At 45.0% G+C, this 27,361-nt stretch overlaps 2 protein-coding genes across 2 annotated transcripts in view; one reads left to right on the top strand and one right to left on the bottom strand.

Moving 5' to 3' along the window:
- tg (thyroglobulin) overlaps positions 1 to 27,361 on the bottom strand; it is a gene marked incomplete at both ends in the record, with an annotated part of 78,180 nt that overhangs the window by 17,926 nt on the left and 32,893 nt on the right. Inside the window, 11 exons of the mRNA XM_084157585.1 lie at positions 173 to 337; positions 11,197 to 11,384; positions 13,069 to 13,228; positions 13,582 to 13,669; positions 14,447 to 14,651; positions 21,627 to 21,803; positions 22,014 to 22,148; positions 22,954 to 23,019; positions 23,757 to 23,900; positions 24,080 to 24,159; positions 24,884 to 24,995. Of these exons, the coding sequence (XP_084013711.1) occupies positions 173 to 337; positions 11,197 to 11,384; positions 13,069 to 13,228; positions 13,582 to 13,669; positions 14,447 to 14,651; positions 21,627 to 21,803; positions 22,014 to 22,148; positions 22,954 to 23,019; positions 23,757 to 23,900; positions 24,080 to 24,159; positions 24,884 to 24,995 (1,520 nt within the window). The remainder of the gene's footprint in view (positions 1 to 172; positions 338 to 11,196; positions 11,385 to 13,068; positions 13,229 to 13,581; positions 13,670 to 14,446; positions 14,652 to 21,626; positions 21,804 to 22,013; positions 22,149 to 22,953; positions 23,020 to 23,756; positions 23,901 to 24,079; positions 24,160 to 24,883; positions 24,996 to 27,361) is intronic.
- On the top strand, positions 1,763 to 10,593 carry LOC311127000 (src-like-adapter; the record flags this gene model as incomplete). The annotated part of the gene is made up of 7 exons (XM_084158735.1): positions 1,763 to 1,844; positions 3,686 to 3,824; positions 4,195 to 4,281; positions 4,601 to 4,698; positions 6,636 to 6,767; positions 9,411 to 9,540; positions 10,343 to 10,593. 7 exons carry the CDS (start codon positions 1,763 to 1,765, stop codon positions 10,584 to 10,586), a joined length of 912 nt encoding a protein of 303 aa, XP_084014861.1. The 3' UTR covers positions 10,587 to 10,593.

The following is a 27,361-nucleotide window of genomic DNA, read 5'->3' as shown; positions in this document are numbered from 1 at the left end:
GGGTCTATAAGGCCAACAGTACCTTGGTCTGGGTCTATAAGGCCAACAGTACCTTGGTCTGGGTCTATAAGGCCAACAGTACCTTGGTCTGGGTATATAAGGCCAACAGTACCCTGGTTTGGGTCTATAAGGCCAACAGTACCTTAGTCTGGGTCTATAAGACCAACAGTACCTTGGTCTGAGCAGCGTTGAGGTCCTGTGCTGGTGCTGCTCTCAGGCAGGAGGCCAGCTGTTCTGGGTCAGAGGGGGGACAGCCCAGCTCCCGGGCCAGAGCCTCAGCCTGCACCTGGGCCTTGGATACACTCAGCACTGAGGCAGGGGAGAACACAGAGCCACCCTGGGGAGAGAGAGAGAGAGAGAGAGAGAGAGAGAGAGAGAGAGAGAGGGACAGAGTCAGAGAACCACTCAGCACTGAGGCGGGGGAGAACACAGAGCCACCCTGGGGAGAGAGAGAGAGAGAGAGGAGGGACAGAGTCAGAGAACCACTCAGCACTGAGGCAGGGGAGAACACAGAGCCACCCTGGGGAGAGAGAGAGAGAGGAGGGACAGAGTCAGAGAACCACTCAGAACTGAGGCAGGGGAGAACATAGAGCCACCCTGGGGAGAGAGAGAGAGAGAGAGAGAGAGAGAGAGAGAGAGAGAGAGAGAGAGAGAGAGAGAGAGAGAGAGAGAGAGAGAGAGAGAGAGAGAGAGAGAGAGAGAGAGAGAAGGGACAGAGTCAGAGAACCACTCAGCACTGAGGCAGGGGAGAACATAGAGCCACCCTGGGGAGAGAAAAGAGGGACAGAGTCAGATAACCAGTCAATGTCATGGTTTAATCTCACCCGGGTGAAAGAAGAGAGTCAGAGAACCACTCAGAACTTCAAAGGCATTTGCAATTAATGCTGTCTCTCTACTAGTCAACACAAATAAGCATAGACTGAAAATGATTATTATTGATAGCTATGCATTTTTAGTTCCAAAATGGAATGACGTCTAATGTTAGAAATACTATATAAAATGTGGTTGCACACAACTTTCAAGTGTTTATTTGCATGCTGTCTATCATCTATTAGCTACTGTACTGTGATGATTAGTATATCATCTATTAGCTACTGTACTGTGATGATTAGTATATCATCTATTAGCTACTGCCCTGTGGTGATTAGTATATAATCTATTAGCTACTGTACTGTGGTGATTAGTATATCATCTATTAGCTACTGTACTGTGATGATTAGTATATCATCTATTAGCTACTGCCCTGTGGTGATTAGTCTATCATATATTAGCTACTGTACTGTGGTGATTAGTCTATCATCTATTAGCTACTGCCCTGTGTGGTAATTAGTCTATTTCAGGAGTGGAAAAATGTGGTGAAAAACAAGCTACACTCAACTTCCCCATTAGGGAGGAAGTGACAAGATGAGCTAAACAAAAACAGACTGGCAGGATGCATAGAATAGACCGATAAGCTGCTGCTTATCACCGTTATACAGTACTGTAGCATCATGCTAAGCTAATTCAGGCTATATTACATTATAATTCTGGCTACATTATACCAAATATGGGGTTGTATTAGGTACAACGGCTGAGGCTGCTACAGGCTGGTGTTGTTAGGCTCTCTGAAGAAAGGAGGATGATATCGACATCCTAAACTTGAGAATACCAGTGCTGGGCTAAATAGTGAGATAAAGGAATGAGAGGCACGCATGCATAGCACTGCTGCTTCCCAGCACTTTATTCCTGCATCCAAATGAACAACAAGGCTCTCTGACCAGACATGGGGAATGTCAGGACCAGCCCAGTCTCTATGCCAGCGAATGGAGATGACACCAACACCAGCTCTGACCCCTCTCTGAGAAGTAAGTCTCTCTGGTTAAGGAAGCCTGTATTTAGGTAATTATTGTTTTATAAATGAAAGGATCCTGTTAAAGGGGCAAAATAAATAAAAATTATTCAAGAATGGCTATATATTCATTCATTTAAAAGTTCAGAATCGCAGATTGCCTCTTTAATGGGCAATGGTTAATTTAACGTACTTTTTAAGTAAGGGTGGACTGACTTGGTAGACTGACACTGTTTTCATAAGCTGTACTGGCCCTGTCCTGCTCTGGGCATGTGTAAACATTTGCATAATGTCACCCAAAATAAATAAGGCTCCTCATGCAAACTGTAGCCAAACAACCGCAAGCTTATAAATGAAGAAAATAATTTAGAATTAGGTCAAATGATCACCACGCAATATTTGCTATATTTTGTTTACCAATTAAATTGTTGGGAGTATATATACAGTGTAGGACTTTCTGTTGTAGACTGTTTAATATTCCGTTCGTCTGCACCTCTACCAACATGTCAGCTCATGCTTTTTAATGGACAATTATAAAATATAAAACATATTTCTTCATAAAATTAAATTCTGAACAGTATCCTACTTCCCTACTCCCTGAATTTTAACAACATGTACTCCTATGTAAAAACAAATATATATATTTTTATGTTTTTGTAACAGAATCAGTGTGTGAGCGTTCAGCGTCTTGAAATGACTGTGCAAGAGCTGCTGACTGAATGGAAAAATAATATAATCTTCATGTGATATGGACGACCTGATAACACATTTGCTTTCGCTAGTGATTGCGAGATACTGTACAGATGTACTCTCTTAATTTGATCACTCTGTTGTCGCAGAGAATTTTCCTTTGCATAAGGAAATGCTAATTGTTGTGTATTCAAGGTTTAAAAATGCTTCTTCGTTTGTAATTTCCACTTTAAAATGTCAGACTTGATTTTTCCTAACTAAAAATATATCAACCCCTACAAAAATGTCCATTAATTATAATCCACACAATAATTTACATTTCCTGTTGCTGAAGGATTATTTTCCTGCTGTGAGAAACTGGTCAAATTAAGATAGTACACCAGTACATGGCATTTTCCCATTGGTTACATCAGCTATGACCAAGAACTACAGTCACCTCGTACATTATGCGCTCCACAGTAAATAACCATTAGAGGTTCTCACCCCCTTACATAGATTTACACAGTAATTATGACAACTTCCGGAGGACATCCTCCAACCTATCAGAGCTCTTGCAGCATGAACTGACATGTTGTCCACCCAATCTAAGGATCAGAGAATGAATCTAGTACTGAAAGCATAAGCTACAGCTAGCTATCACTGCAGTGCATAACATGTGGTGAGTAGTTGACTCAAAGAGAGAGAAAGACAATAGTTGAACAAATTAATTTATTCAAAAATTAATCAAGCGAGAGAGAGCTAGCTATATTTTTGTAGTATGTTTTTCACTTTCACTTACTTAGCTAGCGAATGCAGCTAACTAGTTTAGCCTACTCAAACACCCAGCTCAAACAGAGAGGGATGCTATGTTAGCTATCTGGCTATGGCTATCCAACACTGGAACTCTTCCAAGTCAAGGTAAGCTTTTGGTTTTATTAATTTATTGCCAAATAAGGCCATGCTCGTTTTTAAAAATGTTTGTCCTCCCTCGGCACCAACCGCCACTAGTTCCCGCTGGGCCAGACTGGCACAGGAGGGGACTGTTTTTCACACTGAGCCACTATAAAGAGAAGACTTTAACCAGAAATATAGAATTAAAACATTCTGTAGGTACTGTATATCTGTATGACTTTACCATTACAAATGACTGTGTATATTATTAATCATTATGGTTTCCCTTCTCGCCAGACAACGATACCCTGGGAGTCCTGTCTGACTACCCCTCAGCAGACGTCAGTGATACCCTGGTAGTCCTGTCGGACTACCCCTCAGCAGACGTCAGTGTGCCTCTCTTCAGGATAGGAGAGAGACTGAGACTCCTGGCAGAGTGAGTGACTGAACCCAACTGAATCTATGGACTGTGTCCCAAATGGCACCCTATTCCCTATATAGTGCACTACTTTTGACCTGAGCCCTTTTGGGAATAGAGTGCAATGGGCCCTGGTCAAAAGTAGTGCACTATATAGGGACTAGGGGGCAATTTGGGACGCAGGCCTAGTCTTCCACATTCAGTACCTCAACACAACACTACCTCCTCTTAGAGCTGATCTGTTTGACTAGACTGACAGAGACAGGGATCAAATCTGACCAATTCTACTTTTGACCAGAGCCCTATTGGCCTATAGTGAACTAAATAAGGAATAGGGTGCTATTTGGGACTCACCCTCCTTCTTTCCTTGTTTCTTGTCTTCTGTCAGGGAGGGTTACTGGTGGAGGGTTTGTTCTGTCCAAACAGGATATGAGAACTACATCCCCAACAACCATGTGGCCAAGGTCTATCACGGGTGGGTGAACTCACTGCAACACTAACCTACCTGACACTTTCCTAGTCCAGTGCCATGTAATCTGCCTGCTACATATACTAACCTGACACTTTCCTGGTCCAGTGCCATGTCATCTGCCTCTAAGGCATAAAAGTGCATAACTGACGATAATGCTTTAATGCTTTGTATTCTGAAAAGGTAAAGGCTATCACAAGGTGATTCAAATGGCTAGTGATAATGTTTTAATCTTTATTCACAGCTGGTTGTTTTAGGGGGGGTTCTAAGGCATTAAAGTGCATGCTTGATGATAATGGTTGAACTTTAATCTGTATTCATTTAGCTGGTTGTTTGAAGGGGTGCCCCGACCCAAAGCAGAGGAACTGCTTAGTCTGCCCGGAAACAGAGCTGGCTCCTTCATGATAAGAGAAAGTCAAAAAGGTGAGTGGCCTAGAGACAGAAGTCTGTGCAGTAACTTAAATGGATCTTAGGTGGTCCTGTGGTGGTCCTGGCAGGCTCCGTTTGTAGAGCAGGGTACTTGCAACGCGAGGGTTGTGGGTATGCAAGCACTACTGTAAGTCACTTTGGATAAAGGTGTCCGCTAAATGGCATAAATAAATGGTATACAGTGGGGAAAAAAAGTATTTAGTCAGCCACCAATTGTGCAAGTTCTCCCACTTAAAAAGATGAGAGAGGCCTGTAATTTTCATCATAGGTACACGTCAACTATGACAGACAAACTGAGATTTTTTTTCCAGAAAATCACATTGTAGGATTTTTTATGAATTTATTTGCAAATTATGGTGGAAAATAAATATTTGGTCAATAACAAAAGTTTCTCAATACTTTGTTATATACCCAATGACACAGGTCAAACGTTTTCTGTAAGTCTTCACAAGGTTTTCACACACTGTTACTGGTATTTTGGCCCATACCTCCATGCAGATCTCCTCTAGAGCAGTGATGTTTTGGGGCTGTCGCTGGGCAACACAGACTTTCAACTCCCTCCAAAGACTTTCTATGGGGTTGAGATCTGGAGACTGGCTAGGCCACTCCAGGACCTTGAAATGCTTCTTACGAAGCCACTCCTTCGTTGCCCGGGCGGTGTGTTTGGGATCATTGTCATGCTGAAAGACCCAGCCACGTTTCATCTTCAATGCCCTTGCTGATGGAAGGAGGTTTTCACTCAAAATCTCACGATACATGGCCCCATTCATTCTTTCCTTTACACGGATCAGTCGTCCTGGTCCCTTTGCAAAAAAACAGCCCCAAAGCATGATGTTTCCACCCCCATGCTTCACAGTAGGTATGGTGTTCTTTGGATGCAACTCAGCATTCTTTGTCCTCCAAACACGACGAGTTGAGTTTTTACCAAAAAGTTCTATTTTGGTTTCATCTGACCATATGACATTCTCCCAATCCTCTTCTGGATCATCCAAATGCACTCTAGCAAACTTCAGACGGGCCTGGACATGTACTGGCTTAAGCAGGGGGACACGTCTGGCACTGCAGGATTTGAGTCCCTGGCGGCGTAGTGTGTTACTGATGGTAGGCTTTGTTACTTTGGTCCCAGCTCTCTGCAGGTCATTCACTAGGTCCCCCCGTGTGGTTCTGGGATTTTTGCTCACCGTTCTTGTGATCATTTTGACCCCACGGGGTGAGATCTTGCGTGGAGCCCCAGATCGAGGGAGATTATCAGTGGTCTTGTATGTCTTCCATTTCCTAATAGTTGCTCCCACAGTTGATTTCTTCAAACCAAGCTGCTTACCTAATGCAAATTCAGTCTTCCCAGCCTGGTGCAGGTCTACAATTTTGTTTCTGGTGTCCTTTGACAGCTCTTTGGTCTTGGCCATAGTGGAGTTTGGAGTGTGACTGTTTGAGGTTGTGGACAGGTGTCTTTTATACTGATAACAAGTTCAAACAGGTGCCATTAATACAGGTAACGAGTGGAGGACAGAGGAGCCTCTTAAAGAAGAAGTTACAGGTCTGTGAGAGCCAAAAATCTTGCTTGTTTGTAGGTGACCAAATACTTATTTTCCACCATAGTTTGCAAATAAATTCATTAAAAATCCTACAATGTGATTTTCTGGAATTTTTTTCCTCATTTTGTCGGTCATAGTTGACGTGTACCTATGATGAAAATTACAGGACTCTCTCATCTTTTTAAGTGGGAGAACTTGCACAATTGGTGGCTGACTAAATACTTTTTTCCCCCACTGTATATATAAAAGTGGGTGTTATAAGCCTTTTGTCTAAACTAGACTACAGGGCTGCCAATACATTTTCTCACATCAACTACTAAAATGATCAACCAAAATCAACCAACTTTATACGGATTCAATAATGTATTGTTTTTCTTTGACTGGGTGGTGTTGTAGGTGTGTATACCCTGTCTGTACGTCACAGGGCTATGGTACACTATCGCATTATCCGCCTTCCCAACAACTGGTACTACATCTCTCCTGGTCTGACCTTCCAGTGTCTGGAGGACCTTGTCAACCACTACTCTGGTAAATAACAATCCATGGGGACATAATCGTGGATATTTAGTCCAAATCTATTCATCGGTGTCCTTGAAAAACCTTGTTCCTCACTTTTTGTAGATAAAAAAAAAAACATAAATTGAAAGTAGTCATCCCCCTCCATGATCTGTGAAAGGTTCATGATTATAGTAGTCATCCCCCTCCATGATCTGTGAAAGGTTCATGATTATAGTAGTCATCCCCCTCCATGATCTGTGAAAGGTTCATGATTATAGTAGTCATCCCCCTCCATGATCTGTGAAAGATTCATGATTATAGTATTCATCCCCCTCCATGATCTGTGAAAGGTTCATGATAATAGCCAATATGTCTGGCAATAGTCATATCTGAAAATAAACTACTACTTTTTTTTTTTTTTTTTTTTTTTTTTTAAAGAGGTTTTTCCAGGACGTTAACATATCTGATGAATATTACATTCTGACATTAAAGTCATACACATGTAGACTTTATGGGAACTATTTCTAGGAAAGATTGTCAAGATCGTCTAACAGAGTGGACCAATGCGCAGCGTTGAATGCAAACATATTTATTCTCACTGAAGGCAACACGAACAAAACAACGAACGATACGTGACAGTTCACGGTTACCATAAACAGACTCGAAACAAAAACCCACAAACACGAATGAAAACCCGACTGTTTAAATATGGCTCCCAATCAGAGACAACCAGCTGACACTCGTTGCCTCTGATTGGGAGTCACTCAGACCAACATAGAAATAAGTAACCTAGACCCACAACAAAAACATAGAAACTAACACCCTGGCTCAACATACGAGAGTCCCCCGAGCCAGGGCGTGACAGTACCCCCCCCTAAAGGCGCGGACTCCGACCGCGCCAACGAAACACAACAGGGGAGGGACCGGGTGGGCACTCCGCCTAGGCGGCGGATCCGGCTCCGGGCATGATCCCCACTCGCTCTCTAACCCCCCAAAGTACCCCTGGTCCGGTCTGGTCCTGCTGACCGGAGCTGGACTGCACACTGGTGGAGCGGATTGCTCTAGCTCCGGCGTAACGCATCTGACCGGCGCCGGACCAGGCACCAGTGGAACAGGCACGTGCCGTGCCGGACCGACGACGCACACCACTGGCTTGGTGTGGGGAACAGGCACGGGCCGTGCTGAACTGACGACGCACACCACTGGCTTGGTGTGGGGAGCAGGAGCGGGCCGGACAGGGCTGACGAAACGCACCACAGACTTGGTGCTGGGAGCAGGAATGGGCCGGACTGGGCTGGCGACGCGCACCCCAGACCTGGTGCGGGGAGCAGGAACGGGCAGAGCCGGGCTGACGAGACGCCCCACAGACTTGATGCGGGGAGCAGGAATGGGCCGGACTGGGCTGGCGACGCGCACCACAGACCTGGTGCGGGGAGCAGGAACGGGCAGAGCCGGGCTGACGAGACGCACCACAGACTTGGTGCGGGGAGCAGGAACAGACCGGACCGTACTAGGGACACACACCACTGGCCCTACACCGGGATCTGGAACGGGCCGGACCGGACTGGTAACACACCCCAGTACCTCTCGCCGTGCCTCCACACCTTCCATCCCCTCTTCTACCAGTGGCCCCCGTAACCTGGCGGCCTCCTCTGCAACCCCGCTGGACCGCTCCATAGCGGTCTCCTGCTGCCCCGACGTCGTGAGCCCCCCCCTAAAAATGTTCTGGGGGTCTCTCCTCCCCGTGGGCCAGGCCTCCATCGTTCTCGCCCACCTCTCGCTCCTCTGTCTCCAACCCTCGTCACTCAGCTCCTCAATGGGCTTGACCCAGTTGAAGCTGCCACGGAGATCTGCCAGCGATTTCCCTGGCGATGGCTCCTCGACTCGCTGCTTGGTCCAGTAGAGGTGGGTTTTTCTGTCAAGATCGTCTAACAGAGTGGACCAATGCGCAGCGTTGAATGCAAACATATTTATTCTCACTGAAGGCAACACGAACAAAACAACGAACGATACGTGACAGTTCACGGTTACCATAAACAGACTCGAAACAAAAACCCACAAACACGAATGAAAACCCGACTGTTTAAATATGGCTCCCAATCAGAGACAACCAGCTGACACTCGTTGCCTCTGATTGGGAGTCACTCAGACCAACATAGAAATAAGTAACCTAGACCCACAACAAAAACATAGAAACTAACACCCTGGCTCAACATACGAGAGTCCCCCGAGCCAGGGCGTGACAAAGATAAGCTGACAAGTACAGCATTATAATAAGGGCTGGAACCATTCATTATTTTAGAACTCATGACACCACTGGTAGTTATTACTTTCTAACGTGGAATTATTGACTCTTTCAAGCCACACCAACTCCAATGCACTGTAATGCTATGCTATATTCAGTAACTAAGTGGATTCATAAGAGCTGTAGACTGTAGTGGAAGTACATTTGTGAAGTAGGCTATTTTGTGGATGTGGAATACATTCATTTCTAGTGCTCTCCTTGTGCCATTAATGTGTCCTTGTACATTTACATTTTAGTCACTGTGTATGGTAGCTAACTGGTTATAACCACAGGATAGCTGTGTATGGTTTCTGGTAGCTAACTGGTTATAACCACAGGATAGCTGTGTATGGTTTCTGGTAAAGAAAGTGGCCCCTCCTCTTTGACAGATTGTGCAGACGGCCTGTGCTGTCTCCTCACCACCCCCTGTCAGGCTGTAACCAATGGCAACCTCAACCTGGCCTCCCAGGCGCCCCCTGTGGTGATGCACAACAATTTCGACTGGAAAGACGTCAACAGGTACCTCTTCCTCTAACGTTTACCTCTCTTTCCCTCTCTCTCTACCTTCATCCCTCTCTCTCCATCTTCATCCCTCTCTCTTCACCTTCATCCCTCTCTCTCCACCTTCATCCCTCTCTCTCCACCTTCATCCCTCTCTCTCCACCTTCATCCCTCTCTCTCCAACCTTCATCTCTCTCTCCAATCTTCATCTCTCTCTCCACCTTCATCCCTCTCTCTCCCACCTTCATCCCTCTCTCTCCAACCTTCATTCCTCTCTCTACACCTTCATCCCTCTCTCTACACCTTCATCCCTCTCTCTACACCTTCATCCCTCTCTCTACACCTTCATCCCTCTCTCTCCATCTTCATCCCTCTCTCTCACCTTCATCCCTCTCTCCACCTTCATCCCTCTCTCTCAGCCTTCATCCCTCTCTCTCCAACCTTCAACCCTCTCTCTCCAAACTTCAACCCTCTCTCTCCAACCTTCATCCCTCTCTCTCCAACTTTCATCCCTCTCTCCCCAACCTTCATCCCTCGCTCTCCAACCTTCATCTCTCTCTCCAACCCTCATCTCTCTCTCTAACTTCATCCCTCTCTCTCCAACCTTCATCTCTCTGTCTCCAACCTTCATCCCTCTCTCTCCAACCTTGTTTCTCTCCATCCATATCTGTCACTACCCCTCTCTGGGAGTTTCATGGAGTCTGACAATTACATATGGTTTGAGCTTAGTTTGGAGTTTAGCTTTCAATGTATTTTATCAGTGATAGATAACAGGCTAACTCCATATACTAACGCTGCATCACATCTATTCTAACCCCAGTTCGGAGCTGACAGACCAGCCTCATCGTTACCCTGGCAACAGAGACTCTATGCTCAGCTTTGGCTTGCGGAACACAGTCTCCTCCTACATGTCTCTGGGGGACATGAGGAAGGAGAGGAAGAGGAGCAGCTGGACGAGGAGGAAGACGAGGAACAGTGTGTGTGTGCCTCCCAGTCACGGACTCAGCACTACAGCACTGGAAGAGGAGGGGGAGTATGCACAAGCCATCCACCTGAACTCTTAAGACTGGATATGGGCTTAATGTATGGAGACGGCATATCCTGTTGTATAGAGAGGACATATCCTGCTGTATAGAGAGGACATATCCTGCTGTATAGAGAGGACATATCCTGCTGTATAGAGAGGACATATCCTGCTGTATAGAGAGGACATATCCTGCTGTATAGAGAGGACATATCCTGCTGTATAGAGAGGACATATCCTGCTGTATAGAGAGGACATATCCTGCTGTATAGAGAGGACATATCCTGCTGTATAGAGAGGACATATCCTGCTGTATAGAGAGGACATATCCTACTGGACTATGCTGTGAACGTGGAAGTAAAACTGTGATGGCTGTCACACTGCATGATCAGTGACATTTGTACCATTAAGGGTGTTACTGTTTGACACCCTAAACTAGTCATAAACAGATGGAATGGTTAAGACCGTTACTGTAATAGCATTACTTACACATAACGGCTTAGTAACACATCCAAAATAGCCCTATTTCCCATATAGTGCACAACTTTTGATAGGGCTCTGGTCAAAAGCAGTGCACTATATAGGGAATAGGGTGCCATTTGGGACTCTTAGTAAAGGTCAGTGAGGATCAGGCTCACAGGTCAGCTTACCATGAGCAGCATCCTGTTGAAGAGACCACGTGAGGAGGGAGAGGTCAGATGGAGGCTGGCCACATCGGCTCCGCTCCGCTCTGCCCCCACCGTCACCAGCCTGGGGTCACCTCCGAACGCCTCAATGTTCTCCTGGACCCACTTCAGAGCTGCTACCTGGTCCTGGAGACCAGTGTTACCTGGCAGGGCTGTGGAGCCTAGAGGCATTCAGTTCACATTGCTGATATTTCATGTACAGTTTCAGGAGTAAAGTCCATTCAAGAGATAAACTTATATAACGTAATATGGTCTTTGGTTATGACTTGTGTTATTGTCTACATCATTTCCAAAATATACAAACAATATTTTCCAATTGGGGTCCAAAAGCCACTGCAGTACATGCATACTATAATTACCCACTAAAAATGGACCAAGAATCTATTGGATTTCAAATATCATTTTACAAGAGCCTGGTAAAAACGTGAATACATTCAGCAACAGCAAACAGAAAGCTTACAACATTCCAAAGTCACTTTTTATTTTATTTTTTTCTAAAACTGTATTGTTGGTTAAGGGCTGTAAGTAAGCATTTCACTGTAGGTATTCGGCGCATGTGACAAATACAATTTGATTGGATTTGATTGGATTTTGGAGAGATATCTGGGACCAGTGGTTTAGTAGGTGTTGCTGTGTTGCAGGGTTTTCTAGAGTTGCTAGCTGAGAGGGACCAGTGCTTTAGTAGGTGTTGCTGTGTTGCAGGGTTTTCTAGAGTTGCTAGCTGAGCGGGACCAGTGGTTTAGTAGGTGTTGCAGGGTCTTGTAGAATTGCTAGCTGAGGGCTCCTATCACCAAGACTATACATCATACACTAAAACAGAAAGTGCAGTCTAGGATAATAAAGTTGAAACTTGAACACACACAGTCCTTCCACATGTCTCGGAGTGTGCCAGCTGCGTGCTGCGGCTGGCTGACTGTGGCGAGAGAGAGTGTCACTCCTCCCTCTCAGTGCCACATCAGCACAGAACACACCATCAGCAGAGATCTCTCACTCACTCACTCACTCACACACTCTCTCTCTCTCTCTCTCTCTCTCTCTCCCTCCCTCCCTCCCTCCCTCCCTCCCTCCCTCTCTCACTCCCTCCCTCTCCCCCCCTCCCTCTCTCTCCCCCTCCCTCTCTCACTCCCCCTCCCTCCCTCCCTCTCTCTCCCCCTCCCTCCCTCTCTCTCCCCCTCCCTCCCTCTCTCTCTCTCCCCCCCTCACTCCCTCCCTCTCACTCCCCCTCCCTCCCTCCCTCTCTCTCCCCCTCCCTCCCTCTCTCTCTCTCCCCCCCTCACTCCCTCCCTCTCTCTCCCCCTCCCTCACTCCCTCCCTCCCTCCCTCCCTCCCTCTCTCTCCCCCTCCCTCCCTCTCTCTCTCCCCCCCTCCCTCTCCCCCCCCACTCCCTCCCTCTCTCTCCCCCTCCCTCACTCCCTCCCTCCCTCTCCCCCCCCACTCCCTCCCTCTCTCTCCCCCTCCCTCACTCCCTCTCTCACTCCCTCCCTCTCTCTCTCTCCCCCTCCCTCCCTCCCTCTCTCTCCCCCTCCCTCCCTCCCTCCCTCCCTCTCTCTCTCCCCCCCCTCCGGCCCCTCTAAGCCCACCACAGCAGCAGAATACCAACAGTAAACATGATGTCATCCTCTCCCCTTAACATTCATCATGACCTGATTCTAACTTAATTTCCACTATCTTCCTACTACTTTAACATTCACTTATTTCAACAGTGCAATGCCATTTCAGCAGCACTCTCAGATCGAATTGTAAGTTCAGCTTTAGAAGGCAGCACTCGTGACTTTTGAAAGCATATAACCTATAAGCTCATTAAATGCTGCTACTGACGTGTGTTAAGGGGAGCACCTGTGCTGAGGAATCCGAATGCTGAAACCCTGGTGTTGACGGTAACCACGACGATGTTGCCGACGGCAGCCAGGTAGGAGCCGTCCAGTAGAGATGGTGTGTCATGGCTGGCTGCTCCAGACGGGTTATGGAAGAACACCAGGACCGCTGCACTCCCTCTCTGTCAGAGCAAAATACAAGAACAGGAATGACATGGCAGACCAATGGTCAATCTGAGGGACCAGCAGTGTAGTGGTGTTTGAGGTGTCTAGTTGATCAATCTGAGGGACCAGCAGTGTAGTGGTGTTTGAGTAGTCTAGATGGTCAATCTGAGGGACCAGCAGTGTAGTGGTGTTTGAGGTGTCTAGATGGTCAATCTGAGGGACCAGCAGTGTAGTGGTGTTTGAGGTGTCTAGATGGTCAATCTGAGGGACCAGCAGTGTAGTGGTGTTTGAGGTGTCTAGGGTTTAGTAAAGGAGAGGTCAACAGGGCTTCTAGTGCAACAAAGCTCTCTATAGGTACAATGTGACTTACGATGCCACTGGGGACGAAGATGTTGAGGTACAGACAGTCCTCACTGGTGGCTGATGACTCTACAGCTCCAGGCTGCAGACAACTGGGTCTGCCATGGGAAACATCCACAATAACAAGATTATAGGAGACATTAAACACACTGCATGTGGTGCAAAAATGTAACTAACAGACAAACACTCACAGACAGACAGGCAGACAGACATACATACAAATATAAGACAGATAGATACACACACACATATGGAAAAAAACATCTAAAATAAAACGTTATAGGGGTCATGAGGCTTATATAGAATACAAACACACTGCAAATATGTAACCAACACAGACACACACTAAACAACATATAGACAGATATTAGAAGACAAACAAAGAAGAACCATGACATGTGGTGCAAATATGGAACCAACACAGACAGACAGGCAGGCAGGCAGGCAGGCAGGCAGGCAGGCAGGCAGACAGGCAGACAGGCAGGCAGGCAGGCAGGCAGGCAGGCAGGCAGGCAGACAGGCAGACAGGCAGACAGGCAGGCAGACAGGCAGGCAGGCAGGCAGGCAGGCAGGCAGGCAGGCAGGCAGACAGGCAGACAGGCAGGCAGATACACACACACATTCTTAAAGAGATTGAATGGGATCTTAAGCACTTACATATTCGTAACATATTATACGAATTGCAATTCGTAACATATCATAGAAATTTCAGGAATGTTATATTGTTATGTTGTTGCAGGATGTAACATATCATAGAATTTTCGGGGACCCGTTTTGGCTCGTGAACGCTACTTTCAAAACTATTGGAGGAAATTATACAAAACCTTTATAACGCATCTTTAAAACATTTCTACCTCGACAGAGTCATTGTTTACCTGGTAATCATGGCGTTCCATGTGCCACTCCATTCAGCAGGCTGGGGGGGGGCGAAACGGAGGGCTCTGATAGGAGGACGAGCGTACGGAACTCCCAAGAACTGTCTGACTGTCTTCCTGTCTGACCCGAGCGGCGTTGTCACGGCCTCTCCCTGGAGCGTTCCGTGAGCCGGGATAAACACCGACGTCAACTCTGCCTTCAGTTCTGGATCCCACAGAATAAATAACCATCAGTCAGAGGGAAGCCTGGACTGACACTGACAACTATGGGCCCTGGTCAAACGTAGTGCACTATAAAGGGAACAGGGTGACATTTGGGATGGAGACACTGTCTGCACTGGAATCACCCAGCTGTAAAACTCCTTCAGCACCTCTTGGATGATAAATAATGCTTTATAATAATAATGATCATTACAATAAGTAGGCTGCAGTGATTAACTAATCCACCAATAAATATCTCTATTTCTTCAAACACTAGATATATTAGCAGCAGTCATCAGAACTCTCTGCATCTAGAGCAGGTAAAGACATGTCTTTCAGAACTCTCTGCATCTAGAGCAGGTAAAGACATGTCTTTCAGAACTCTCTGCATCTAGAACAGGTAAAGACATGTCTTTCAGAACTCTCTGCGTCTAGAGCAGGTAAAGACATGTCTTTCAGAACTCTCTGCATCTAGAACAGGTAAAGACATGTCTTTCAGAACTCTCTGCATCTAGAGCAGGTAAAGACATGTCTTTCAGAACTCTCTGCGTCTAGAACAGGTAAAGACATGTCTTTCAGAACTCTCTGCATCTAGAGCAGGTAAAGACATGTCTTTCAGAACTCTCTGCGTCTAGAGCAGGTAAAGACATGTCTTTCAGAACTCTCTGCGTCTAGAGCAGGTAAAGACATGTCTTTCAGAACTCTCTGCATCTAGAGCAGGTAAAGACATGTCTTTCAGAACTCTCTGCGTCTAGAGCAGGTAAAGACATGTCTTTCAGAACTCTCTGCGTCTAGAGCAGGTAAAGACATGTCTTTCAGAACTCTCTGCGTCTAGAGCAGGTAAAGACATGTCTTTCAGAACTCTCTGCATCTAGAGCAGGTAAAGACATGTCTTTCAGAACTCTCTGCGTCTAGAGCAGGTAAAGACATGTCTTTCAGAACTCTCTGCATCTAAAACAGGTAAAGACATGTCTTTCAGAACTCTCTGCGTCTAGAGCAGGTAAATACATGTCTTTCAGAACTCTCTGCGTCTAGAGCAGGTAAATACATGTCTTTCAGAACTCTCTGCATCTAGAGCAGGTAAAGACATGTCTTTCAGAACTCTCTGCGTCTAGAACAGGTAAAGACATGTCTTTCAGAACTCTCTGTGTCTAGAGCAGGTAAAGACATGTCTTTCAGAACTCTCTGCGTCTAGAACAGGTAAAGACATGTCTTTCAGAACTCTCTGCGTCTAGAACAGGTAAAGACATGTCTTTCAGAACTCTCTGTGTCTAGAGCAGGTAAAGACATGTCTTTCAGAACTCTCTGCGTCTAGAACAGGTAAAGACATGTCTTTCCGAACTCTCTGCGTCTAGAACAGGTAAAGACATGTCTTTCAGAACTCTCTGCGTCTAGAACAGGTAAAGACATGTCTTTCAGAACTCTCTGCGTCTAGAACAGGTAAAGACATGTCTTTCAGAACTCTCTGCGTCTAGAGCAGGTAAAGACATGTCTTTCAGAACTCTCTGCGTCTAGAACAGGTAAAGACATGTCTTTCAGAACTCTCTGCGTCTAGAGCAGGTAAAGACATGTCTTTCAGAACTCTCTGCGTCTAGAGCAGGTAAAGACATGTCTTTTAGAACTCTCTGCATCTAGAGCAGGTAAAGACATGTCTTTCAGAACTCTCTGTGTCTAGAGCAGGTAAAGAGACATGTCTTTCAGAACTCTCTGCATCTAGAACAGGTAAAGACATGTCTTTCAGAACTCTCTGCGTCTAGAGCAGGTAAAGACATGTCTTTCAGAACTCTCTGCGTCTAGAACAGGTAAAGACATGTCTTTCAGAACTCTCTGCATCTAGAGCAGGTAAAGACATGTCTTTCAGAACTCTCTGCGTCTAGAACAGGTAAAGACATGTCTTTCAGAACTCTCTGTGTCTAGAGCAGGTAAAGACATGTCTTTCAGAACTCTCTGCGTCTAGAACAGGTAAAGACATGTCTTTCAGAACTCTCTGCGTCTAGAACAGGTAAATACATGTCTTTCAGAACTCTCTGCGCCTAGAACAGGTAAAGACATGTCTTTCAGAACTCTCTGTGTCTAGAGCAGGTAAAGACATGTCTTTCAGAACTCTCTGCATCTAGAACAGGTAAAGACATGTCTTTCAGAACTCTCTGCGTCTAGAACAGGTAAAGACATGTCTTTCAGAACTCTCTGTGTCTAGAACAGGTAAAGACATGTCTTTCAGAACAGGTAAAGACATGTCTTTCAGAACTCTCTGCGTCTAGAACAGGTAAAGACATGTCTTTCAGAACTCTCTGCGTCTAGAACAGGTAAAGACATGTCTTTCAGAACTCTCTGCGTCTAGAGCAGGTAAAGACATGTCTTTCAGAACTCTCTGCGTCTAGAGCAGGTAAAGACATGTCTTTCAGAACTCTCTGCGTCTAGAGCAGGTAAAGACATGTCTTTCATAACTCTCTGCGTCTAGAGCAGGTAAAGACATGTCTTTCAGAACTCTCTGCGTCTAGAGCAGGTAAAGACATGTCTTTCAGAACTCTCTGCATCTAGAGCAGGTAAAGACATGTCTTTCAGAACTCTCTGCGTCTAGAGCAGGTAAAGACATGTCTTTCAGAACTCTCTGCATCTAAAACAGGTAAAGACATGTCTTTCAGAACTCTCTGCGTCTAGAGCAGGTAAATACATGTCTTTCAGAACTCTCTGCGTCTAGAGCAGGTAAAGACATGTCTTTCAGAACTCTCTGCATCTAGAGCAGGTAAAGACATGTCTTTCAGAACTCTCTGCGTCTAGAACAGGTAAAGACATGTCTTTCAGAACTCTCTGTGTCTAGAGCAGGTAAAGACATGTCTTTCAGAACTCTCTGCGTCTAGAACAGGTAAAGACATGTCTTTCAGAACTCTCTGCGTCTAGAACAGGTAAAGACATGTCTTTCAGAACTCTCTGTGTCTAGAGCAGGTAAAGACATGTCTTTCAGAACTCTCTGCGTCTAGAACAGGTAAAGACATGTCTTTCCGAACTCTCTGCGTCTAGAACAGGTAAAGACATGTCTTTCAGAACTCTCTGCGTCTAGAACAGGTAAAGACATGTCTTTCAGAACTCTCTGCGTCTAGAACAGGTAAAGACATGTCTTTCAGAACTCTCTGCGTCTAGAGCAGGTAAAGACATGTCTTTCAGAACTCTCTGCGTCTAGAACAGGTAAAGACATGTCTTTCAGAACTCTCTGCGTCTAGAGCAGGTAAAGACATGTCTTTCAGAACTCTCTGCGTCTAGAGCAGGTAAAGACATGTCTTTTAGAACTCTCTGCATCTAGAGCAGGTAAAGACATGTCTTTCAGAACTCTCTGTGTCTAGAGCAGGTAAAGAGACATGTCTTTCAGAACTCTCTGCATCTAGAACAGGTAAAGACATGTCTTTCAGAACTCTCTGCGTCTAGAGCAGGTAAAGACATGTCTTTCAGAACTCTCTGCGTCTAGAACAGGTAAAGACATGTCTTTCAGAACTCTCTGCATCTAGAGCAGGTAAAGACATGTCTTTCAGAACTCTCTGCGTCTAGAACAGGTAAAGACATGTCTTTCAGAACTCTCTGTGTCTAGAGCAGGTAAAGACATGTCTTTCAGAACTCTCTGCGTCTAGAACAGGTAAAGACATGTCTTTCAGAACTCTCTGCGTCTAGAACAGGTAAATACATGTCTTTCAGAACTCTCTGCGCCTAGAACAGGTAAAGACATGTCTTTCAGAACTCTCTGTGTCTAGAGCAGGTAAAGACATGTCTTTCAGAACTCTCTGCATCTAGAACAGGTAAAGACATGTCTTTCAGAACTCTCTGCGTCTAGAACAGGTAAAGACATGTCTTTCAGAACTCTCTGTGTCTAGAACAGGTAAAGACATGTCTTTCAGAACAGGTAAAGACATGTCTTTCAGAACTCTCTGCGTCTAGAACAGGTAAAGACATGTCTTTCAGAACTCTCTGCGTCTAGAACAGGTAAAGACATGTCTTTCAGAACTCTCTGCGTCTAGAGCAGGTAAAGACATGTCTTTCAGAACTCTCTGCGTCTAGAGCAGGTAAAGACATGTCTTTCAGAACTCTCTGCATCTAGAGCAGGTAAAGACATGTCTTTCAGAACTCTGCATCTAGAGCAGGTAAAGACGTCTTTCAGAACTCTCTGCGTCTAGAGCAGGTAAAGACATGTCTTTCAGAACTCTCTGCGTCTAGAGCAGGTAAAGACATGTCTTTCAGAACTCTCTGCGTCTAGAACAGGTAAAGACATGTCTTTCAGAACTCTCTGCATCTAGAGCAGGTAAAGACATGTCTTTCAGAACTCTCTGCGTCTAGAACAGGTAAAGACATGTCTTTCAGAACTCTCTGTGTCTAGAGCAGGTAAAGACATGTCTTTCAGAACTCTCTGCGTCTAGAACAGGTAAAGACATGTCTTTCAGAACTCTCTGCGTCTAGAACAGGTAAATACATGTCTTTCAGAACTCTCTGCGCCTAGAACAGGTAAAGACATGTCTTTCAGAACTCTCTGTGTCTAGAGCAGGTAAAGACATGTCTTTCAGAACTCTCTGCATCTAGAACAGGTAAAGACATGTCTTTCAGAACTCTCTGCGTCTAGAACAGGTAAAGACATGTCTTTCAGAACTCTCTGTGTCTAGAACAGGTAAAGACATGTCTTTCAGAACAGGTAAAGACATGTCTTTCAGAACTCTCTGCGTCTAGAACAGGTAAAGACATGTCTTTCAGAACTCTCTGCGTCTAGAACAGGTAAAGACATGTCTTTCAGAACTCTCTGCGTCTAGAGCAGGTAAAGACATGTCTTTCAGAACTCTCTGCGTCTAGAGCAGGTAAAGACATGTCTTTCAGAACTCTCTGCGTCTAGAGCAGGTAAAGACATGTCTTTCATAACTCTCTGCGTCTAGAGCAGGTAAAGACATGTCTTTCAGAACTCTCTGCGTCTAGAGCAGGTAAAGACATGTCTTTCAGAACTCTCTGCATCTAGAGCAGGTAAAGACATGTCTTTCAGAACTCTCTGCGTCTAGAGCAGGTAAAGACATGTCTTTCAGAACTCTCTGCATCTAAAACAGGTAAAGACATGTCTTTCAGAACTCTCTGCGTCTAGAGCAGGTAAATACATGTCTTTCAGAACTCTCTGCGTCTAGAGCAGGTAAAGACATGTCTTTCAGAACTCTCTGCATCTAGAGCAGGTAAAGACATGTCTTTCAGAACTCTCTGCGTCTAGAACAGGTAAAGACATGTCTTTCAGAACTCTCTGTGTCTAGAGCAGGTAAAGACATGTCTTTCAGAACTCTCTGCGTCTAGAACAGGTAAAGACATGTCTTTCAGAACTCTCTGCGTCTAGAACAGGTAAAGACATGTCTTTCAGAACTCTCTGTGTCTAGAGCAGGTAAAGACATGTCTTTCAGAACTCTCTGCGTCTAGAACAGGTAAAGACATGTCTTTCCGAACTCTCTGCGTCTAGAACAGGTAAAGACATGTCTTTCAGAACTCTCTGCGTCTAGAACAGGTAAAGACATGTCTTTCAGAACTCTCTGCGTCTAGAACAGGTAAAGACATGTCTTTCAGAACTCTCTGCGTCTAGAGCAGGTAAAGACATGTCTTTCAGAACTCTCTGCGTCTAGAACAGGTAAAGACATGTCTTTCAGAACTCTCTGCGTCTAGAGCAGGTAAAGACATGTCTTTCAGAACTCTCTGCGTCTAGAGCAGGTAAAGACATGTCTTTTAGAACTCTCTGCATCTAGAGCAGGTAAAGACATGTCTTTCAGAACTCTCTGTGTCTAGAGCAGGTAAAGAGACATGTCTTTCAGAACTCTCTGCATCTAGAACAGGTAAAGACATGTCTTTCAGAACTCTCTGCGTCTAGAGCAGGTAAAGACATGTCTTTCAGAACTCTCTGCGTCTAGAACAGGTAAAGACATGTCTTTCAGAACTCTCTGCATCTAGAGCAGGTAAAGACATGTCTTTCAGAACTCTCTGCGTCTAGAACAGGTAAAGACATGTCTTTCAGAACTCTCTGTGTCTAGAGCAGGTAAAGACATGTCTTTCAGAACTCTCTGCGTCTAGAACAGGTAAAGACATGTCTTTCAGAACTCTCTGCGTCTAGAACAGGTAAATACATGTCTTTCAGAACTCTCTGCGCCTAGAACAGGTAAAGACATGTCTTTCAGAACTCTCTGTGTCTAGAGCAGGTAAAGACATGTCTTTCAGAACTCTCTGCATCTAGAACAGGTAAAGACATGTCTTTCAGAACTCTCTGCGTCTAGAACAGGTAAAGACATGTCTTTCAGAACTCTCTGTGTCTAGAACAGGTAAAGACATGTCTTTCAGAACAGGTAAAGACATGTCTTTCAGAACTCTCTGCGTCTAGAACAGGTAAAGACATGTCTTTCAGAACTCTCTGCGTCTAGAACAGGTAAAGACATGTCTTTCAGAACTCTCTGCGTCTAGAGCAGGTAAAGACATGTCTTTCAGAACTCTCTGCGTCTAGAGCAGGTAAAGACATGTCTTTCAGAACTCTCTGCATCTAGAGCAGGTAAAGACATGTCTTTCAGAACTCTGCATCTAGAGCAGGTAAAGACGTCTTTCAGAACTCTCTGCATCTAGAGCAGGTAAAGACATGTCTTTCAGAACTCTCTGCATCTAGAGCAGGTAAAGACATGTCTTTCTATTTAGCCATTAGTCCTTTACCAGCTAAATTGACTGAGAACATATTCTATGAGAGAGGGCATACAGAAAGTTAGTCAGGGTCAGGGATGTAAAGTGACCCAGGGTCAGGGATGTATAGTGAGCCAAGGTCAGGGGTCAGTGATGTATAGTGAGCCAGGGTCAGGGGTCAGGGATGTATAATGAGCCAGGGTCAGGGGTCAGGGATGTATAATGAGCCAGGGTCAGGGGTCAGGGATGTATAGTGAGCCAGGGTCAGGGGTCAGGGATGTATAGTGAGCCAGGGTCAGGGATCAGGGATGTTGCCCACCTTTGTGGAGGTAGACCTGGAGAGCTGACTCTCTGATGACCAGCCGACAGTCCTGACCTCCAGTGGGGGTGGAAGTGGAGGGGGCACAGGCCAGGGTGTCTGGGTAGAGGACACAGCGGACAGCCGAGTCGGTCCGCTCCACTGACACCACAGCACAGGACTCAGCCTCCTCACACGCTGAGGGGAGACACACAGACACAGTTTAACTGACAGGATAGGAGGAGAGTAGAGAGAGGTAGATACAATGATTGGGGCACAGATGAGGGGCACAGACAGGAGAGACCGAGGAGGAGCTTAAACCCCTCTTGCCAGGGGGCATGTGTGGTCCTGAGTTGGGGGCTTTGACCGTTAGACCAGACTCTGGCACATGATGAAGATGTTTCTCACCAGACAGACACCAGTCTCTGGTCCTGTCCAGGTCCTCAGCGATGTCTTTACTGATGTGAATAATGTCAAACGTGGAGACAGATGAATCCACCAGAGTAGAGGACGCATCCAGGAGTCTCCACTCACTCAAACTCACTGGCAGAGACACACACATCTTTATCAGCAGGGGATGCATTTAACACATTGCCTACGTCTCAAACAGCATCCTATTCCCTATTTAGTGCTCTACTTTTGACCAGGGCCCATAGTGCTCTGTTCAAAAGTAGTGTCCTACATAAGGAAAAGGGTGCCATATTTGGGATGCAGCCATTGAAATGTATTTTAATGCCAAAATGACAGAGCTCTCTAAACATTCAATTACACAATTCTTGTGTACTAGATACTAATGAGAGCAGTTCAAAGCCTGTACTGGAGCAGTTGGAGACAGCCTCTCCTTTGTCTAATGGCCAGGTTTATAGCTACTGGGGGCTATGGAGGAAGTGTGTCTAACTAAAGGCTAAGTGGAAAACACTGTGGCTTGTAAACATTTAAGCGCGTCAGCACAATGAAAGCTCACAAAATAACCATGTAAGTTTGTCTCATTGATGGGAGGGGGGTTCCCTTTGAACACACACAAATGTGAAATGGGTTGTCGCCCAAATAGCACCCAATTCCCCATAATGCACTATTTTTCAAAAGAGCCACATGGGCCCTGGTCAAAAGTAGCGCACTATATAGGGAATAGGGTGCCATTTGGGACGCATCCAAAGACAGAAAGGCTGACGTGTTCTATTCAGCCAGTTACAGAAGGACTCCAGCAGGAATAAACACACTTGTCTGTTTATTGTAGCTGACGTATAAAACTAACAGTGTGATGTATTAGTACATTTCATCTAAATTCCTGAGGTGAAATATTCTTCAGGTTAGTAGCTGCTCTTTAGTTTAGTAACTGCACTCTTACCATTCTTTGAAGGAAGACGTAGTTCGAAACGGGGGCACAATCGTGGAGATTTAGTCCACTGATTCACTGAGGGGAAGGGGGAACAATGGAAACATTTGACTCATTACGTAATTAATTCCTTAATGATAAGAAAACAACTTGGCCAGTAAATGTGTCTGCTAGATCATGTGACTCTGCAACACCAACTGCAGTAAATATTTATCACGGTCCTGCCTCAAATGGCACCCTAGTGGACGAAATAGAGATAGGGTGCCATTTAAAACAGAAACAAATGTGTTAGCTATAAACGGACTCGTAAGAACACAAAAATTACCACAGAGTCTAAGAATTTCTCAAAAAGGTAAGAACAATTTCTAGTCTCTGCAATCCTTACCAGGTGACAAAATAGAAACCACAAAATGAGGTCAACAGCTGAAGCATAATAACACATTTATCTGCTTAAATCAGCGAGCAGCGTCTCAAAGGGCACACTACTCCCCCAACGGGCTCTGGTCAAAGGTAGTGCACTATACAGAGAAGGTGCCATACGGGACACACAGATTGTAACCAGGGCAAAGGTGCGGTTCACTATTTCCAGAAGTGAAAGTAACATTAAGACATCAAACATAAAAGTAAGAGACAATTCAAGATGTTGCCCAGATGTGTTTCATGCCTACTCACTGAGTAAGCTACCCTAAATGTGGTTGAGTTCCAAACGGCACACTATTCCCTCTATAGTGCACTACTTTTGAACAGGACCCATAGGGAATAGGGTGTCATTTGGGATCCACCCTGTACCTACTTATCCTCAGATATATACACACCTGGTTTCTCGTACCAGCCGAGCGGATACACCCCGGTTTCTACTTTGGAGGGGGTGCAGTCCTGGACCCTCCAGGTTGTCCTCTCACCTTCACCACACGTCTGGATGCCAAAGCTGTTCAGAGTCAAGCAGAGAATGTCTGATCCTGGATGGAGAGAGCACACACACACACTTCAGAGGTAATATTTGTGTCTCCTTTGGACTTTGGAGTTAAATTGTGATTGTTTCCCTCTTCTCTCTTGCCCCTTGAACTTCGAATTTCGGAGCATTTGTCAGCAATGTAAAAACATCTCAGTGAATATCTTGACTGAAATAACAACTGACCAGGTGATTGGGTGTCCCTGACGTATCCGATTCCACGGCAACACGGGTCTTCATCACATCTCCGCTCACATTCCCGGAACCTGTTACAAACACAAAGCAAACACTGTTTTTTGGGGGGAAACAAAACAGGAATTGATAAAGACTTTAATGTTATTATCCTACTACTCATGCAGTAAAAAAAATATTTCCTGAAGAAGATTTCTGTGAAATATGTTTTATTGGGGGTGGTGGTGGTACTGAGAGCAGAACCAGTGGCACCCAGGTAACACTGCCCTAAGGCCTCTTACCCCCAGAACCAGTGGGACCCAGGTAACACTGCCCTAAGGCCTCTTACCCCCAGAACCAGTGGGACCCAGGTAACACTGACTTAAGGCCTCTTACCCCCAGAAACAGTGGCACCCAGGTAACACTGCCCTAAGACCTCTTACCCCCAGAACCAGTGGGACCCAGGTAACACTGCCCTAAGACCTCTTACCCCCAGAACCAGTGGGACCCAGGTAACACTGACCTAAGGCCTTTTACCCCCAGAACCAGTGGCACCCAGGTAACACTGCCCTAAAGCCTCTTACCCCCAGAACCAGTGGGACCCAGGTAACACTGCCCTAAGGCCTCTTACCCCCAGAACCAGTGGGACCCAGGTAACACTGACCTAAGGCCTCTTACCCCCAGAACCAGTGGCACCCAGGTAACACTGCCCTAAAGCCTCTTACCCCCAGAACCAGTGGGACCCAGGTAACACTGCCCTAAGGCCTCTTACCCCCAGAACCAGTGGGACCCAGGTAACACTGACTTAAGGCCTCTTACCCCTCAGTGATAGGCTTGGCACTCAGGTTGACACGGCTACGGACGGAATAAGACACCATCTTCTTAAAGGGAACACGGCTGTAGAAACTCTCCACACTTCCAGTCAGATCAACTGTTAAAACACATCAGACACACAGAACAACACAAATAAGCTGCTGAAATAATAGAAAATGTCATTTATCAGGAGAGAAAATGTGTGTGCTTGCTTCAGCTGTTTTAATGGAGATAAGTTGAACAAGTTTTAGAGGCTAATGTATTATTCTGGCAAATAATATGGTAGTGGGATACGTTTAAGAAGTTTTAGAGGCTAATGTATTATTCTGGCAAATAATATGGTAGTAGGATAAGTTGAAGAAGTTTTAGAGGCTAATGTATTATTCTGGCAAATAATATGGTAGTGGGATAAGTTTAACAACCACTTCAGCACCACACTATGACATACAGACCAAGCACCTACCAGTGATCTGAAGCTGCAACATAGCACCTTCCACCAACAGAAAGAACAACATCGTACCCTTTGCCTGACTGGACTCTGTCTAACTGAGCTCAATGTTTACCTTACCAGTATGATTCATTATGACTGGGCTACAGAACAGTACGCTGGCCAGGGTTACTGGGTCTGAGTGAATCTGGCTGTAGCCTTGAAGTACAGGATGTACCAGAGAGAGCCCTGTTCCTGTCTGAACACTTCAGATGTCAACAGCCCAGAACCCTTTAATGAGAGGAAATTAGGGTTTAATGACACTTACACGTATGAGCAAATCAAGGAGAGACGTAGCTAGCTGTCTGCTTGGAAGAGAGTTTATAGAGAGGGAAGCACAGTTTTGGACAATATGTTACTGACCCATAAGGCCGAGCATTTTGGTCCGATGGGCATTTTCTATACGTACAACATCTCTCATAACAACAGACAACAGGTTGCTGTTAAACGGGATGAGTTGGGGACACTTGTGCTAATATTATGTGATCTTGACTTGATAAAGTCTTCACTGCCATGGCTAAGAGACTACATGTGACAGGTAGCAAATCATTTCCCTCAAACCAAGTGGATTGTTTTCTTTCATTTTCCATCTGGTCTGCACCTATAAATGACTCCAGTACACCGGCGGCAGACTCACCTCAGAGTGAGAGAGAAGTGAGAGTATTATTATATTTTTTTATTTTTTATTTTTTTATTTTATCATTATGCATTATCCCCACCTCTCCTCCCCCTCCCATCTGTGGCTCTAGTGATGGGGTAAGTCTAGACTCCTGTCAGAGGTGATTCATCATCTCATTACGGAGATATAAAATAAAACTACCTAGGCTTAGAAAAATAAGACATTTGTATGCCTGGAACTAGTCACCAGTCTCTCAAGCATCTGTTTGTCTCTTCACTGCTTGTGTTTAGACTTGGAAATGTTTTCAAAGTTGTCTTGGAGGGAAAAAATGACACTGGACTGGATTAGTGCTCTGGACTGGAGTGTGGAGTGTAATCCACTGTGTCAGTCTGGGTAGAGTTAGTTACTGGGCTGTGGAAGGACAGCAGCAGTGTTACATAATGTTCTACTTTCAGAGTGGCTAGAGCTCTATGACGATACAGACAGACCTGTAGAGAAGCTCTATGATATACAGACCTGTAGAGAAGCTCTATGATGATACATACAGACCTGTAGAGAAGCTCTATGATAGACAGATTTTTTAGATGTATCTTTAGATTCCATCTCTCACAGTTGAAGTGTACCTATGATAAAAATTACAGACCTCTACATGCTTTGTAAGTAGGAAAACCTGCAAAATCGGCAGTGTATCAAATACTTGTTCTCCCCACTGTACATACATACACATACATATCCTTTAAAAAATATATATTCCCATTTATTACTTTCCAACCCCACCACCCTTTCCCTACTTGGAGTAAACTAGTGAACAACAATGCTTAGGCCTCTACTTCCAGCTTATAATTACTATCTACATTTTATGGACACAGTCAATTTTACAATAATTATATTTTGTTTGTTTTTTCTCCTGAACTTCTTCTACTCTCAACCTCTCCGATCATTTTCATGATGTCCATCCGGTTTGCTTCTATATGCATATCTTTCTAACTGTGCTCTTTCACAAAAGCTCCCAACCTACAACCTATATACTTATTGTTTATTATGGACACAGTATGCTTACATTATTAGTTATCTTGTTATTATTTGTTGTTAGTTGTTATTAGTCCCATCCTTCAACTCCATTCAACAACTCCCATCTATCTCTTAACACTATCCATATAGGATTTCTATTTGCCATATATTTTTCAACTGTACTGTGATGTTTTACAAAAATGCTGAACCTTTCTATTCTCATTGTTTCTACAGATTGTAAATTGAAAATAAACATTTTTGCTAAAAGTATTATTATATTATTGATCGATTGACTATGACTTTTCAGATCACCCAGTAATGCTATCTGCAAGGTTAGCTCCAGGTAAATATTGCAATCCTTTAGCCA

Source organism: Coregonus lavaretus (genome assembly GCF_964263955.1).
Source record: "Coregonus lavaretus genome assembly, chromosome: 3".
In the NCBI taxonomy this organism is placed as follows: domain Eukaryota; kingdom Metazoa; phylum Chordata; class Actinopteri; order Salmoniformes; family Salmonidae; genus Coregonus; species Coregonus lavaretus.
This window is presented reverse-complemented; position numbering and strand designations above follow the sequence as displayed.